This window comes from Neoarius graeffei, chromosome 7 (assembly GCF_027579695.1).
Source record: "Neoarius graeffei isolate fNeoGra1 chromosome 7, fNeoGra1.pri, whole genome shotgun sequence".
NCBI classification, from domain to species: Eukaryota; Metazoa; Chordata; class Actinopteri; order Siluriformes; family Ariidae; genus Neoarius; species Neoarius graeffei.
Genome location: NC_083575.1, coordinates 30771568 through 30786504, shown reverse-complemented (window position 1 = coordinate 30786504; position 14937 = coordinate 30771568). Strand labels below are relative to the sequence as shown.

The 14937-nt window shown below is 41.3% G+C and overlaps 1 protein-coding gene across 5 annotated transcripts in view; it reads right to left on the bottom strand.

Annotated features, from left to right (window-relative positions):
- The window catches only part of lyst (lysosomal trafficking regulator), a 273203-nt gene that overhangs the window by 93614 nt on the left and 164652 nt on the right, over window positions 1–14937 (bottom strand). For all 5 annotated transcript variants that reach the window (XM_060925484.1, XM_060925485.1, XM_060925483.1 and 2 more), the window contains 2 exons: window positions 14221–14411; window positions 6190–6438 (listed from right to left, as the gene is read on the bottom strand). In XM_060925484.1, the coding sequence (XP_060781467.1) occupies window positions 6190–6438; window positions 14221–14411 (440 nt within the window). The remainder of the gene's footprint in view (window positions 1–6189; window positions 6439–14220; window positions 14412–14937) is intronic.

Sequence of the window (14937 nt, the reverse complement as noted above, 5' to 3'; positions counted from 1 at the left end):
CTCCCTCTGAATCCTACGTCAGCGCTGGTTTGTTTATGAGAAAACGACCGTATTATTTACATCCCCGGTGTTGTCTCCGTCGTCTTCACTACTTGAATCATCATCAAATCCAAACAGATGAAGCCCCAATTCTGACATCTCATTATATTCTTCATCCAAAGGTGAAGTAACATTGCGCTCAGGTGACAATTCCATATTTCAATGCAAAATCGCTAGCTGCTAAACTTGGTCTACACAGGCTGTGCACTGAAACCGTGCAAGCTCGCGCAGCCTGCTGGCGCTTCCGCAGGTGACGTCACGAATCTGGCTCCAGACTCCCTTGGGATTTTTCCAGGCGCGTTTTGTTATTTTATTTTTTTTCTGCTGTAGACAGATGGCCTTGTGCAAAATTACCCTTCTGGATGAGTGTGTAAAGGGACATTCTTTCATATTAAAAAAAAAAAAAAAAAATGAAATGGGTCCAGGATATGCACTTTAAATGATTCCAGGAATCAAGGATTTTAGGTGCATTAAAGGCAAGAGCACAAGCTTATGCTGAACACCCGTGATCTCTGATCCCTGACAGCACTGCATCAAAAATCCTCATTCATCTATAGTTGAGGCATCTGGGATGGACCATCACACAGTGGAAACATGTATTGCGGGTCAGACAAATCAGTATTACAGGACTTTTTTTTTGGTAAGAAATGGATGCCATGTGCTCCAGACCAAAGATTGGGGGGGGGGGGGAGACGACCATCCAGACTGTTACCAGCAACAAGTCCAAAAGACAGGGTTTGTCATGGTATGGGATTGTCTCATTGAATTTGGCAAAGGTACTGTAACTTACACTTCTGTGACAGCAGCATTAACTCAGAAAAGTACATTAAGGTTTTGGAGCAACATATGTTGCCTTCAAGATGACAATTTTTTGCAGGGATAATTCAACAAGCCATTGCAAAACTACATTCTGTACATATTAGAAAGGCAGGGCTATGGAAGAAGAGGGTACCTGTTCCCTCTATCCCCAACAGAGAACGTGTGGTGAATTTTGAAAGGAAAATGTGACAATGATGACCCATACTGTTGCACATCTTAAGACCTGTTTGTGGGAAGAATAACACCTGAAATATTTCATCATTTGTTCTCTTCAGTCCCGAAACATCTTTTAAGTGTTGTGAAAAGGAAGGGCAACATTATAAAGTGGTAATATTAAAACAAAAACTATTTTCTTTTTATTTTCATGTTGGGTTGCATTATTATTTTCTTATTCTTATTTTATTACATCTTTTCTATTATAAAGCATTTAGATTTTTTTTAATGTATGAAAGGTGCGATATAAAATAGTTTGTTTTATTCCCCCCCCCCCCCCACACACACACTTTTGCATTCCCTTTCTAAAGTAGAAAAAAAAAGCCAAACACAAATTTTCAACATAAATTTTCACACCGTCTCTGCAGGCATACAATGGAGAATGAAAAGTTTCTGCTGGATTTACAAAAGTTTTGGAAACACTCATTTTCTTTGCATTTGCATGTGTTTGTTGACCACACAGCTCATTTGCATGTAGTGATGCTCACAAAACTCCATAAAAGTTCAACTGCATGGACAACTAGGAGTACAAAATGAACAATGATGGTAAAGACAGAAGTGAAGGTTATTTGGACTCATAATGAATGATGAGGGTAAAGTCCGACAGGCAAAAGTGATTTTGACACACTTATACGCCAGCGGAAAAAAAAATAATAATAACAGCAGCAACACCACCATCACCTGCAACAATAATACAGAGTGAGCACTAAATCTTCCATCAGGTGAGCCATTTATTTACACAGTTTGTAGCTTTGTGCAGATAGACCGGCCCATCTTCCTTTTATACCATATCATTTCTTTTGTTATAATTGAATAATTAGCTTTATTTTTCTTAATTTATGGGTTTGTGTTGGCTTGCTTCATTTTTGTATATTCTTCGATTAAATGCCAATAATATAAATCGACTGGTTTTGACAAAATGTTCTCGATGATATTCTTAGTCCCTGACTAAGTGAACTAGCATGAGAATGCGTTTTTGATACCAATTACAAATCACTTCTCGAATTCCCTCCAAGTATGGAGGTCTATGAAATGCTGTAAACTGAATAAAAATATACAAAATTGGCAGTTTATTCCACATACAGGGCGGCACGGTGGTGTAGTGGTTAGCGCTGTCGCCTCACAGCAAGAAGGTCCTGGGTTCGAGCCCCAGGGCTGGCGGGGGCCTTTCTGTGCGGAGTTTGCATGTTCTCCCCGTGTCCGCGTGGGTTTCCTCCGGGTGCTCCGGTTTCCCCCACAGTCCAAAGACATGCAGGTTAGGTTAACTGGTGACTCTAAATTGACCGTAGGTGTGAATGTGAGTGTGAATGGTTGTCTGTGTCTATGTGTCAGCCCTGTGACGACCTGGCGACTTGTCCAGGGTGTACCCCGCCTTTCGCCCGTAGTCAGCTGGGATAGGCTCCAGCTTGCCTGCGACCCTGTAGAAGGATAAAGCGGCTAGAGATAATGAGATGAGATGAGATTCCACATACACTATATTGCCAAAAGTATTTGCTCACCTGCCTTGACTCACATATGAGCTTAAGTGACATCCCATTCCTAATCCATAGGGTTCAATATGACGTCAGTCCATCCTTTGCAGCTAGAACAGCTTCAACTCTTCTGGGAAGGCTGTCCACAAGGTTTAGGAGTGTGTTTATGGGAATTTTTGACCATTCTTCCAGAAGCGCATTTGTGAGGTCACACACTGATGTTGGACGAGAAGGCCTGGCTCTCAGTCTCCGCTCTAATTCATCCCAAAAGTGTTCTGTTGGGTTGAGGTCAGGACTCTGTGCAGGCCAGTCAAGTTCATCCACACCAGACTCTGTCATCCATGTCTTTATGGCCCTTGCTTTGTGCACTGGTGCACAGTCATGTTGGAAGAGGAAGGGGCCAGCTCCAAACTGTAAAAACAGTCTGCATGCCTAGGTGCTTGATTTTATACACCTGTGGCCATGGAAGTGATTGGAACACCTGATTCCGATAATTTGGATGGGTGAGCAAATACTTTTGGCAATATAGTGTATAAAACTTCAGTAAATCAAAACAAATTATGTCGATCAGGTCACCGTTTACATTAGTTAACTTCTTATGCATAAATTTACATACATTCCAGAGCACAAGTACGATATGAAGTTTCTTCTGAATTGAATGGATTTTTCATGAATACCAACATTTCTTATGTAAAGGCTCATATGAACAATTCATGAATAAATCCATTTGTATCTAGCTTAACCCTGTGAACCCTAGTCTATTTTCAGGTTTTCAAGGGAACAGCTCTACTTTTACTTTTAAACTCTTGCCTTGCTCATTATAGAGGACAGCCTGTATCTCTATAATGCATAGTGTAATACACGCTGTATCTTGTTCCCAGAACAATCTCGGCTATCCAGATCTTCTATCATTTGATAGGATAATACTTGCACCTTTTTATATTAACCTTCATATCAAGTTTATTTAAAAAAATAAATAAATAAATTTGAAAAAGGTGATGACAAAATCTGATGAAATTTTGTTTTTGCACGTATCTCACCTTAAAATTCTGTTACTAGAGATATCTTTTGTCAGGGAGATTGTCTGAGTCTGGCAATACAAGAATCATGATGATATTCTATGATACTCCATGACGGTTTCCCCCACAGTCCAAAGACATGCGGTTAGGTTAACATGGGGGGTCCTTGGGCTGAAGTGCCTGTGAGCAAGGCATCTAACTCCCCAACTGCTCCCTGGGCACTGTAGCATGGCTGCCCACTGCTCTGGGTACCGGTATGTGTGTTCACTACTTCAGATGGGTTAAATGCAGAGGACGAATTTCACTGTGCTTGAGTGTGCATGTGGCAAATAAAGGCTGCTTCGATTAAAAAAAATAAAATAAAATAATAATAATAATAAAACCTAAATAAAGGCTCCTTCTTCTTCTTAGTAATTTGCAAAAGCATGTGCTTAGTGCCTAACTGGGGGGAAAAGGTCATTGTTTTATTTGCTGTGATTTCAAAGCTGAGCTAGAGCTTGGGGAAATCGCTCAGACACTGAATTCCTATTCCTGTCTGCTAGGGGTATCAGTGAAGACACCTGTGTATTTTTAGAGCGTTATACTGTGCTGCTGTGACTTCCCATTACTAGAAGAGTCTATGGACCCTTTTCACGTGACGTCACGACAAACGCGGCCGCCATTTTGGACGTGTACTACCAGTAGTTTACCACAGCCAACATTGAGGAACGGCAGCAAAGAAAGTTTTTACTTTCAGCAAGACTTCCATCATGCCACTATATTGTTGTGCACCTGGATGTAGTAACCATCAACAAACAAGGCAAGGTTTATCATTTTATCGGATCCCGACAGAGAAGATGGATAGCGGCCATTAACAGGAAAAACTGGCAGCCCTCGGCATACCAACGCTTGTGTAGTGACCACTTTGTTGGAGGCAAGACGAATAAAATTAGCCAGAAAAGGCATTACATTGCTGTTAACATTCTGTGGCGGCGAGTGTGTAACCAAATAGGCTAAAATAACCCATTGTAACCTCTTTGTTCTTCTGTAGTAGCTATTGTTGACTAGCTAATGTCAACAACATCATAGCTGGTATGTTACTGTAGCAATGTTTACATTCAGTCATTTGGATGACTGTTAAAACCTTTCAGTCTCAAGTTTTTCCTTTACTGTATTTACTAGTTTACTGTAATTATGATCCGGCAGCTATTTACACCGGATCCAGTATAAATAGCTGCCGGAGCCAACGTCCGAGGTTCCAGAGCGCGCTCCGGCTTGCTCTCCCTCAAATTAAGCAGCGTGCGCCGGCTTGCTCCCGGAGTGGTCCGGCCGAGGTTCCCCTCAAATTAAGCAGCGCGCGCCGGCTTGCTCCCGGAGTGCTCCGGCCGAGGTTCCGGAGCACACTCCGGCCGAGGTTCCGGAGCACACTCCGGCCGAGGTTGCCCTCAAATTAAGCAGCGCGCTCCGGCTTGCTCCGGAGCAAGCCGGAGCGCGCTCCGTAACCTCGGCCGGAGCACTCCTGGAGCAAGCCGGAGCGCGCTCCAGAACCTCGGCCGGAGCACTCCTGGAGCAAGCCGGAGCGCGCTCCAGAACCTCGGACGTTGGCGTGTATGTGTATGGTGATGGGTTTTTAATGACATAGGTATACAGATCATGTGGGCCGAAGTCAGGTAAAGACGAGGGCTTCGTGTACTTCCGTACGTCAGTGAACAATCCTGGTGGAAGCAGGTAAACGTCGTTCTCTAAGCCTGCTAACCTCAATTTTTGCAAATACCTCTCCCTCTGCTCGCCCTGTAAATGCCCTACGTCGCTGGATAGTGAAGGTGTTTTCTGCATCTCGCTCCTTTTTCTTTTATGTTTTTCGTTTGTCGCCTTCCTCGCATTCAAACTGATTCGAGCCGAAGTCCACTACATGTCCAAAATGGCGGTCGCGTTTACGAAGGTCACGTGACTGAAAAGGGTCTATATATCCTGTGCTGGAGTCTAGACCACTGGCACCATCAGGCTGGGGGTCTGTGTGGCTCATATAGCTGTAGGTTCTGCTCATGTTGACCTCCTTGAATTTCCACAAAGAACAGCCCTACAATATACACGGTATGATGTGAAATATGAAAAACACCCAGTCAGCAGCAGTTCTGCTGGCAGAACTGCCTTGTTGATGACAGAAGGTCAGAAGCAAATGGCCAGACTCATCTGAGCTGACAGGAAGTTTATGGTAACACAAATCAGTTCAAAGCCAAATCACTATAAATGTGGTGAGTAGAAAAGCATCTCAGAAGAGACAACACGTTAAAACTTGAGGTGGATGGCTACAACAGCGGAAGACCAGATTGGGTTACACTCTTGTCAGCAAAGAACAGGAATCTGAGTTAATAGTGGGCATGGGTTTACTGAAAGTGGAAAGTTGAAGATTGGAAAAAAAAAAAAAAGCCTGGCCCTTTTCCAATCTGCAGCTGCCCAGTTTCAGTGAGCCTGTTTGTAAAACAATAAGTTCTAAACTGATTATTAAAAACGACTGAAGAGAAGCCTGAGTACAGCGGACTCTAGTTTACTCAGAATTAAGTGTTTTTCATCCCAAAACAACATTATATGTTCAAATGTTAATCATGAGCAATGCCATGCCGATTAGCTTTTTATGCAGTAATTACCCGAGCAAAGAGAAAGATGAATGCACCAATGCCACCAATCTTATGCAGACAGCTGTGGAGTCCAAGGGGCTGCAAAGCCTGCAGACACCTGAGTGACAGTGGGTCCAGCACAGAGCTCTGCAGTTCTTTAGCGCTGAAGGGCCTCTGGAATGCTACAGGAGCACTGACTTGACCTTTTAAACGGATCACTGGCTCGTAGATGGTGTAGATGGAAGGATTGCTGGGAGAGTAGACAACAGCTAGGCTATCCTGGGTGATGAATTTAGGGATTTACATAAGAGAAAGAGAAAAGAAAGTCATTACAGCAAACGGTCATTTGTGTATATTCACAAAGTTTCAAGAAAATACAATATACAAGACAATACACCCAAAAAGAAACTGACACAAGTAGATGAGACAATTAGTGTAATTTGTTATTTGTATTTAATTGCTGCTTAGTGCTTTGCTGTCTAAAATGCATGCTGCTGAATTGGTATCCATCTATCCATCAAGGTCCATAAGTGTCTGGACAGTGACAATTTTCGCAATTTTGCCTCTGTACACCACCACAATGGACTTGAAATTAAACAATCTAGATGTTACTGAAGTGTAGAATTTCAGCTTTAATTCAAGACACTGAACAAAAAATATTGCATGAACTGTTTAGGAATTACAGCCATTTTTTCCATAGACCTTCCATTTTCACAGGCTCAGAAATAAATGGGCAATTCACCGATAAGCAGTTTCATGGCCAGTTGTGGTCTGTTTCCTTATTATCTGGTGACAAATTAAAGAGATAAAAGGTCTGGAGTTAATCCAATGTGTTGAATTTGCATGTGTCAGCTGTTCATGGGAACTCTCAATAGAAAGCGTGCACGTGATGTCACGAGGTCACGTGATATTTGTTTATCTGCCATCTTGGACGGCATGGCCGCGCATAGAACTGAGACAAACCCGTTCTAATTATCAAGTGTGTGGGAGTAGATCTTTCGAGAATGGTTATATCTTGTTCAGCATTTGGCTGTACCAATAGACAGGGCCAAAAGGAGGGTCTGTCATTTTATAGATTCCCCGCAGACGAGGAGAGACACGCAAAATGGGTGTCTGCTGTGCGAAGAGAAAACTGGTACCCCAGTTCTACCAGCCGAATTTGTAGTGAACACTTCATATCAGGTAGGTGTAATCTTCTAATTCAATACTCCTAGTACATCTGTTAAGTTGATTTTCGGATTGAATGATAACTGCATACTTAGAAACTAGACAGTACAGTGTTTGTGGCCGTCAGTCCGCTTGATCTCTAACGTTTAAAATGGCTATGCTTAGCCCTACTACCCTGGCCTAGTCTATGACAATGTTTTATCTTTTTGGCTCATATATGCCTTTGAAAGGCCAATCCATAGTAGGGATGGCGAAAACTAAAAAAAAAATCTTGACCGACCACCGAGTCTCATTAGCCGGTTAAAGTCGGTTAACCTATGAGTTTAAACAGGGATGCAAACGGCGCGCCTTTTGGCGGATGCCGCCTTTTTCATGGCTGAATCGTGCAGATCCGATTTTTTTTTAGGGGGGGTGTTGGAGTGTCTGAATAATTTCATCAGAGTAAATTCTGTATTAAAATTACTAAATAAGCAAATGCCGTTACAGTCCATGAAACATATGAAGTATGAGAAGAAAACAGTAAATCAGAAAGCTGCGCACGTTTTCGCGGAAGCTGCGCAAATGTGCGCAGCTTTCTGATTTACTGTTTTCTTCTCATATCTGGAACTGAGTTTAGATTTCGAACATTCTTACGATAAAACGTCCTGCATAGTCTCTTTATGATAAACGTCTTAATGCCACTTACCCGTGAGGTTATCAAGTAGACATTCTTCTTCGGAACCTTCCAGAGGTATAGTTGGGATACCCATCCCGCAACAAAATATTTATAAGCTTCCAGGCTCTTATAAGCTTTGAGGGCTTTGCCAGTGTAACACGATTCACGATTAACAAGAAAATTGTAAAAGTCGTGGTAGGCCAGATCGGGCAAATCGCCGGCACCGCAGCTCCGAATTTCCCTGAACAAGGATTGCGGCAAGTTGTACGGTTCTGCAATCCCCAACCTGGAACACTTTTCCACATAACGCTTCCTCATGTCACCTTCAAGATGCTGAACAAACTTAGACAAGTTATCGCGCGATGTAGATGGGGTATTTTCTGAATTTTCTTGGGGATTACTCCCTGGATCCATTACGCTCGCGCAAGGTAAACAATCCTGAAGCCGTCCAATATGGCGGAGTATACACGGACGGGTCACGTGACTGCACGTCCTCTATATGCGGTCCAAAGAGGTGTTGCTGCAAGTGAAGGAGGCTGTCGTTAGAGTGAAAACATCCCCAGACATACAACCCCGATTCCAAAAAAGTTGGGACAAAGTACAAATTGTAAATAAAAACGGAATGCAATGATGTGGAAGTTTCAAAATTCCACATTTTATTCAGAATAGAACATAGATGACATATCAAATGTTTAAACTGAGAAAATGTATCATTTAAAGAGAAAAATTAGGTGATTTTAAATTTCATGACAACAACACATCTCAAAAAAGTTGGGACAAGGCCATGTTTACCACTGTGAGACATCCCCTTTTCTCTTTACAACAGTCTGTAAACGTCTGGGGACTGAGGAGACAAGTTGCTCAAGTTTAGGGACAGGAATGTTAACCCATTCTTGTCTAATGTAGGATTCTAGTTGCTCAACTGTCTTAGGTCTTTTTTGTCGTATCTTCCGTTTTATGATGAGCCAAATGTTTTCTATGGGTGAAAGATCTGGACTGCAGGCTGGCCAGTTCAGTACCCGGACCCTTCTTCTACGCAGCCATGATGCTGTAATTGATGTAGTATGTGGTTTGGCATTGTCATGTTGGAAAATGCAAGGTCTTCCCTGAAAGAGACGTCGTCTGGATGGGAGCATATGTTGCTCTAGAACCTGGATATACCTTTCAGCATTGATGGTGTCTTTCCAGATGTGTAAGCTGCCCATGCCACACGCACTAATGCAACCCCATACCATCAGAGATGCAGGCTTCTGAACTGAGCGCTGATAACAACTTGGGTCGTCCTTCTCCTCTTTAGTCCGAATGACACGGCGTCCCTGATTTCCATAAAGAACTTCAAATTTTGATTCATCTGACCACAGAACAGTTTTCCACTTTGCCACAGTCCATTTTAAATGAGCCTTGGCCCAGAGAAGACGTCTGCGCTTCTGGATCATGTTTAGGTACGGCTTCTTCTTTGAACTATAGAGTTTTAGCTGGCAATGGCGGATGGCACGGTGAATTGTGTTCACAGATAATGTTCTCTGGAAATATTCCTGAGCCCATTTTGTGATTTCCAATACAGAAGCATTCCTGTATGTGATGCGGTGCCGTCTAAAGATCACGGGCACCCAGTATGGTTTTCCGGCCTTGACCCTTACGCACAGAGATTCTTCCAGATTCTCGGAATCTTTCGATGATATTATGCACTGTAGATGATGATATGTTCAAACTCTTTGCAATTTTACACTGTCGAACTCCTTTCTGATATTGCTCCACTATTTGTCGGCGCAGAATTAGGGGGATTGGTGATCCTCTTCCCATCTTTACTTCTGAGAGCCGCTGCCACTCCAAGATGCTCTTTTTATACCCAGTCATGTTAATGACCTATTGCCAATTGACCTAATGAGTTGCAATTTGGTCCTCCAGCTGTTCCTTTTTTGTACCTTTAACTTTTCCAGCCTCTTATTGCCCCTGTCCCAACTTTTTTGAGATGTGTTGCTGTCATGAAATTTCAAATGAGCCAATATTTGGCATGAAATTTCAAAATGTCTCACTTTCGACATTTGATACATTGTCTATGTTCTATTGTGAATACAATATCCGTTTTTGAGATTTGTAAATTATTGCATTCCGTTTTTATTTACAATTTGTACTTTGTCCCAACTTTTTTGGAATCGGGGTTGTATCAGCGAGAGATCAGAAACTTTAGGAGTGGCCAAATCAACAATTTTGTACATTTTTAAAAATAAGGAATGCACGGGCAAGCCCAGCAGAGCTGGAAAACCATGGAAGACAACTAAAGTGGATGAACATAGAATTCTTTCCTTTTTGAAGAATAACCCCTTCACAACATCTAGCCAAGTCAAGAACACTCTCGAGGAGGTAGGCGTATCATTGTCAGAGTCTACAATCACGAGATGCCTTCATGAACATAAACACAGAGGGTTTACCTCAAGATGCAAACCACAGGTAACACTCATGCACAGAAAGACCAGATTTGACTTCCCTAGAAAGCCTGCCCAATTCTGGAACAAAATTCTTTGGACAGTTGAAACCAAGATTAACTTGTACAAATGATGGAAGAGAGTATGGAGAAGCAAAGGAAGGGCTCATGATCCAAAGCATACCACATCATCTGTCAAACATAGTGGATATGGGCAGGTATGGTTACTAATTGATCTAGGTCACTAGCGTTTATTGATGTGTCTGTTGGTAGAAGCTGCAGGATTAATTCTGAAGTATACAGGGCTATACTTTGAGACTGTGCTTGGATTCAGTTAAATGCTGCAAACTTGGCAGGACAGCACATCACAGTATAGATGAATAACAACCCAAAACATACCACAAAAGCAACCCAAGAGCCTTTTTAAGGCAAATAAATGGAAATGTCCTTAAGTGGGGCCAAGACAGTCAACTAAATTGAGCATGCTCTTCACTTACAAAACTGAAGGCAGAAAACTGAAGGCAGAAAGAGCCACAAACAAGCAGCAACTGAAGGTGGACTACAATAAAGGCCTGGCAAAGCATGTCAAGGCAGGAACCAGCATTTGGTGATTTCCACAGGTTTCGGACTTCTAGCAGTCACTGACTGCAAAGGATTTGCATCCAGGTATTAAAAATGATGCTTATAATTATGCTTAAACTTTGTTTGTTTATAATTAGTATAATTATGCTGACAATTAGTTTGTCCAATCAATTGAGCCTGTGAAGATGGAGGAACTAAATAAAAAATATGGCTGTAAACAGTTAATGAAATATTTTTGTTAAACCCTTTGAATTAAAGCTTAAAGCTACAAAAAGCTACACATCAATTATATCTTGATGGCTTCCATTTCATATCCATTGTGGTGGTGTTCAGAATCAAAATCACAAAAATTGGGTCAGTGTCAAATACTCATGGAGATATATAATTAAGAGACCACTGCAAAATTATCAGTTTCTCTGGTATTACTATTTATAGGCATGTGTTTGAGGAACATGAATTTTTTTTGTTTTATTCCATAAACCACTGACATTTCCCTCAAATTCCATATAAAAATATTGTCACTTAGACCATTTAATTGCAGAAAATGACAACTGATCAAAATAAAAAAGATGAAGGGTTTTCAGACCTTGAATAATGCATAGAAATCAAGATCATATTAAATTTTAAACATCATAATACTCATGTTTGAACATAGGATGAGTTCAGAAATCAATATTTGGTGGAATAACCCTGACATTTAATCACAGCTTACATGCATCTTGGCATGCTCTTCACCAGTCTTTCACGTTGCTCTTGGATGACTTTTTGCCACTCCTGGTGCAAAAATTCAATCAGCTCTGCTTTGTAACCATCCATGTTCCTCTTGATCACATTCGAGAGGTTTTCAACGGGGTTCAGGTCTGGAGATTGGGCTGGCCATGACAAGGTCTTGATCTTGTGGTCCTTTATCCACACCTTGATTGATCGAGCTGTGTGGCATGGAGCATTGTCCTGCTGAAAAACCCAATCCTCAGAGTCAGGGAACACTGTCAGAGCAGAAGGAAGCAAGTTTTCTTCCAGGATAACCTTGCACATGGCTTGATTCATGTGTCTTTCACAAACAAAAATCTTACCCATTCTCGCCTTGCTGAAGTACCCACAGACCACCATTGATCCGTCACCAAATTTAACAGTGGGTGCGAGACACTGACTTGTAGGCCTCTCCAAGTCTCCATCTAACCATTAGACAACCAGGTAATGGGAAAAGCTGAAAAATGGATTCATCAGAGAAGACGACCTTACTCCAGTGCTCTACGGTCCAATCCTTATGGTATTTAGCAAACCTCAGCCTAGTTCGTCTTTGCTTCTCCATTGATGAAGGGCTTTTTTCTAGCTTTGCATGACTTCGACCCTGCCTGAAGCAGCCTGTTTTGAACCGTCCTTGCCATGCACTTAACCCCAGCTGCCATTTGCCATTCTTTTTGTAGGTCACTTGATGTCATCCTATGGTTGTTGAGTGACATTCAAAGGAATTGAAAATCATCCCGGTCAGTGGAAAGTCATTTTTGTCCTCTGCCAATCTGGAACTTTGCCGTCCCCAATGTATGTTGCTTGACCTTGTTCTTATGAACTGCCGTCTTTGAAATTTTGAGGATGAAAGCAACCTGACGCTCACTGTATCCCTCAGGCAATAAAGCCAGACTTGAACCCTTCTTGTTTTCCCCACTCAAAACTTTTCTTTTTAACCATTTTAGCATGATGAATAGATATTTTTGTATTCCAATTAAATTTAAGGTACTACTAGCATTGTTTTTGCCATCCAAACTGGTCCCATTGCAGGAGGATAGCGATAACCACAGCAGCGGTTTTTATACTTTTCCTCGTTAAATAAGATTTGGTTCAGGTGATCACCTAATCAGTACCTCATTAATTAAAATGAGGTGCGCTTGAATTCCAGCACAGACACTGGAATGAAATGACTTCCATCCATAGAGATGCTGATTTAAGAAAAAAACTGAAGTGGTCTCTTAATTTTTCCCAGAGCTGTATATATATTTGAGTGCAAATGTATCCATGTTACATGACCATGCACAAGCTCTACTCTGATTGAAGGAGCATGCTGAGGAACACAGGAAGCAGTGATATAATTCTGTGTTGCACTGATATCTGGCACAATGCCTTTGGACTGGTAAACTGGGATGGTGGCATCAACAGAGTGTGTGAATCAATTAAAAGGGGACATAAACTTCCTGGGTGGCAGAGAAGTATATGGCAGGGTTCTGGAAAGAAGACTCTGACAGTAGAACCTAGGATTCAGGAGGAACAATGAGTGTTCCATCCAACATTATGGAAAAGTACAGCAGCTCTTAACTTTTACACAGCTTTGTAGGGGGTAATGGGATTATGATAATCCAGCCAACTAGTGTTTTGTTGATTTGGAGAAGGTCTATGGCCATGAGCTCAACATTTGTTGTGAGATCTACTGAAGGAGTATGCACCATATGGATAGCTACATCATGCCATCTGGTGAGGGAAGATCCCTTACCTGTAGTGTAAGAGCTTAAGTACCTTGGGATCTTATTTGCTCAGCTCTCTTTTTACTGGTTATTCAACATTATTTGACCAAAAGAATGTGAACACCTGAAGCGACATTTGGGTGTGATGGTCAGGTGTCCATAAACCTCTGGCTATATCACCATTGGACATGAGCTGTGGGTAGTGATTCAAAGATGTCATGAGCCCAAGCAGCAGAAATGAAGTTTCTCCACAGAGTCACCAGACTTATTCTCCATGATAGGGTGAGGAGCTTGACAATTCTGAGCAGCCTCAGAGTAGAGCCACTGCTTCTTCAAATCAAGAGGAACAATTTGATTTGTTTTGGGGACCTTAAAATAAGATGCCACTTGGTTGGCTCCCACTGGAATTGTATGGAGAGATTATCTCTCATAGTTAGCTTGGAAATGTCTGGAGATCCCCCAGGAGGAGCTGGAGCCGATAGTTGGAGATAAAGTTTGGGCTATCTCTCTCAGCCTGCTGCCACAACCATCCCACCAGAAAAAGTGTAAGGAAAAAAAAAAGTCCCTAAATACTGTTGTTTAAAAATAAATATCTTTGCCTTCTCGTTTTGTCCCAAGTGCATGCACACTTTTGCACTCAACTGTATATAAACTCATAACATATGAGTAAAAAAAAAAAAAAAGTGTAAGCATGAGATACTATTTACAATTCAAGCCTACTAAGCAAACTGATATCACATCCCTAAGCAATAATCTTAGTTTTGCTCTCAACTTACAATAATAAATGAAGTGTCTATTTCAGAATTCCTCATCAGCAGTTCCCGAATCTTCTCGCACTGAAGTCCTTCCTGAGTAATGTACTTGGAGTATGTCCCACTGGGCTTTCCATACTTGCACGGCATGATAGAGGTAAGGTCAGGGCCATTTGTGTACAGATAAAATGCCTCATCAGTCTTTATTCTGGAGCCTGAAACAGAAAAGCAACAGTTTAGCAAATAGATGTGGTGAGTAAAAATGGTTAACAGAAAATGGTCAATTACAGTGAAAAACTCATTTGATTCTTTTGCTGCAAAAGTATGAATTAAAATTTAGAAATCAGGTACTTTAGTGGTGCAATTAATCATTATTTAACATTATGAGGTTTTATTAACTTATGGTTGCATTATACCATAAAAACACCAATTACTATCCCAGTCCACAAAACCCAGGACATAACACTAGTTGTGACAATAATAGTGAAGAGTATAGGTTTAAAAAAATAAAATAAAATCCCAGTCCAACTTTTAAAATTATCATTCTGTTTATTTTTTATTATAATTCTATTCTAGTCATGTGAAAAAATAAGTACATCCCATGTAAATTGTAGACTTTTCTCAACATATTTAAATAAGCAAACATTCACTTTCTTTGATACAATCCCTACAGATAAAGGTAATATCAGAGTTTCCCCAGGTTTGACCACCATAAATTTAAGACTTAAGACCTTTTTAAGA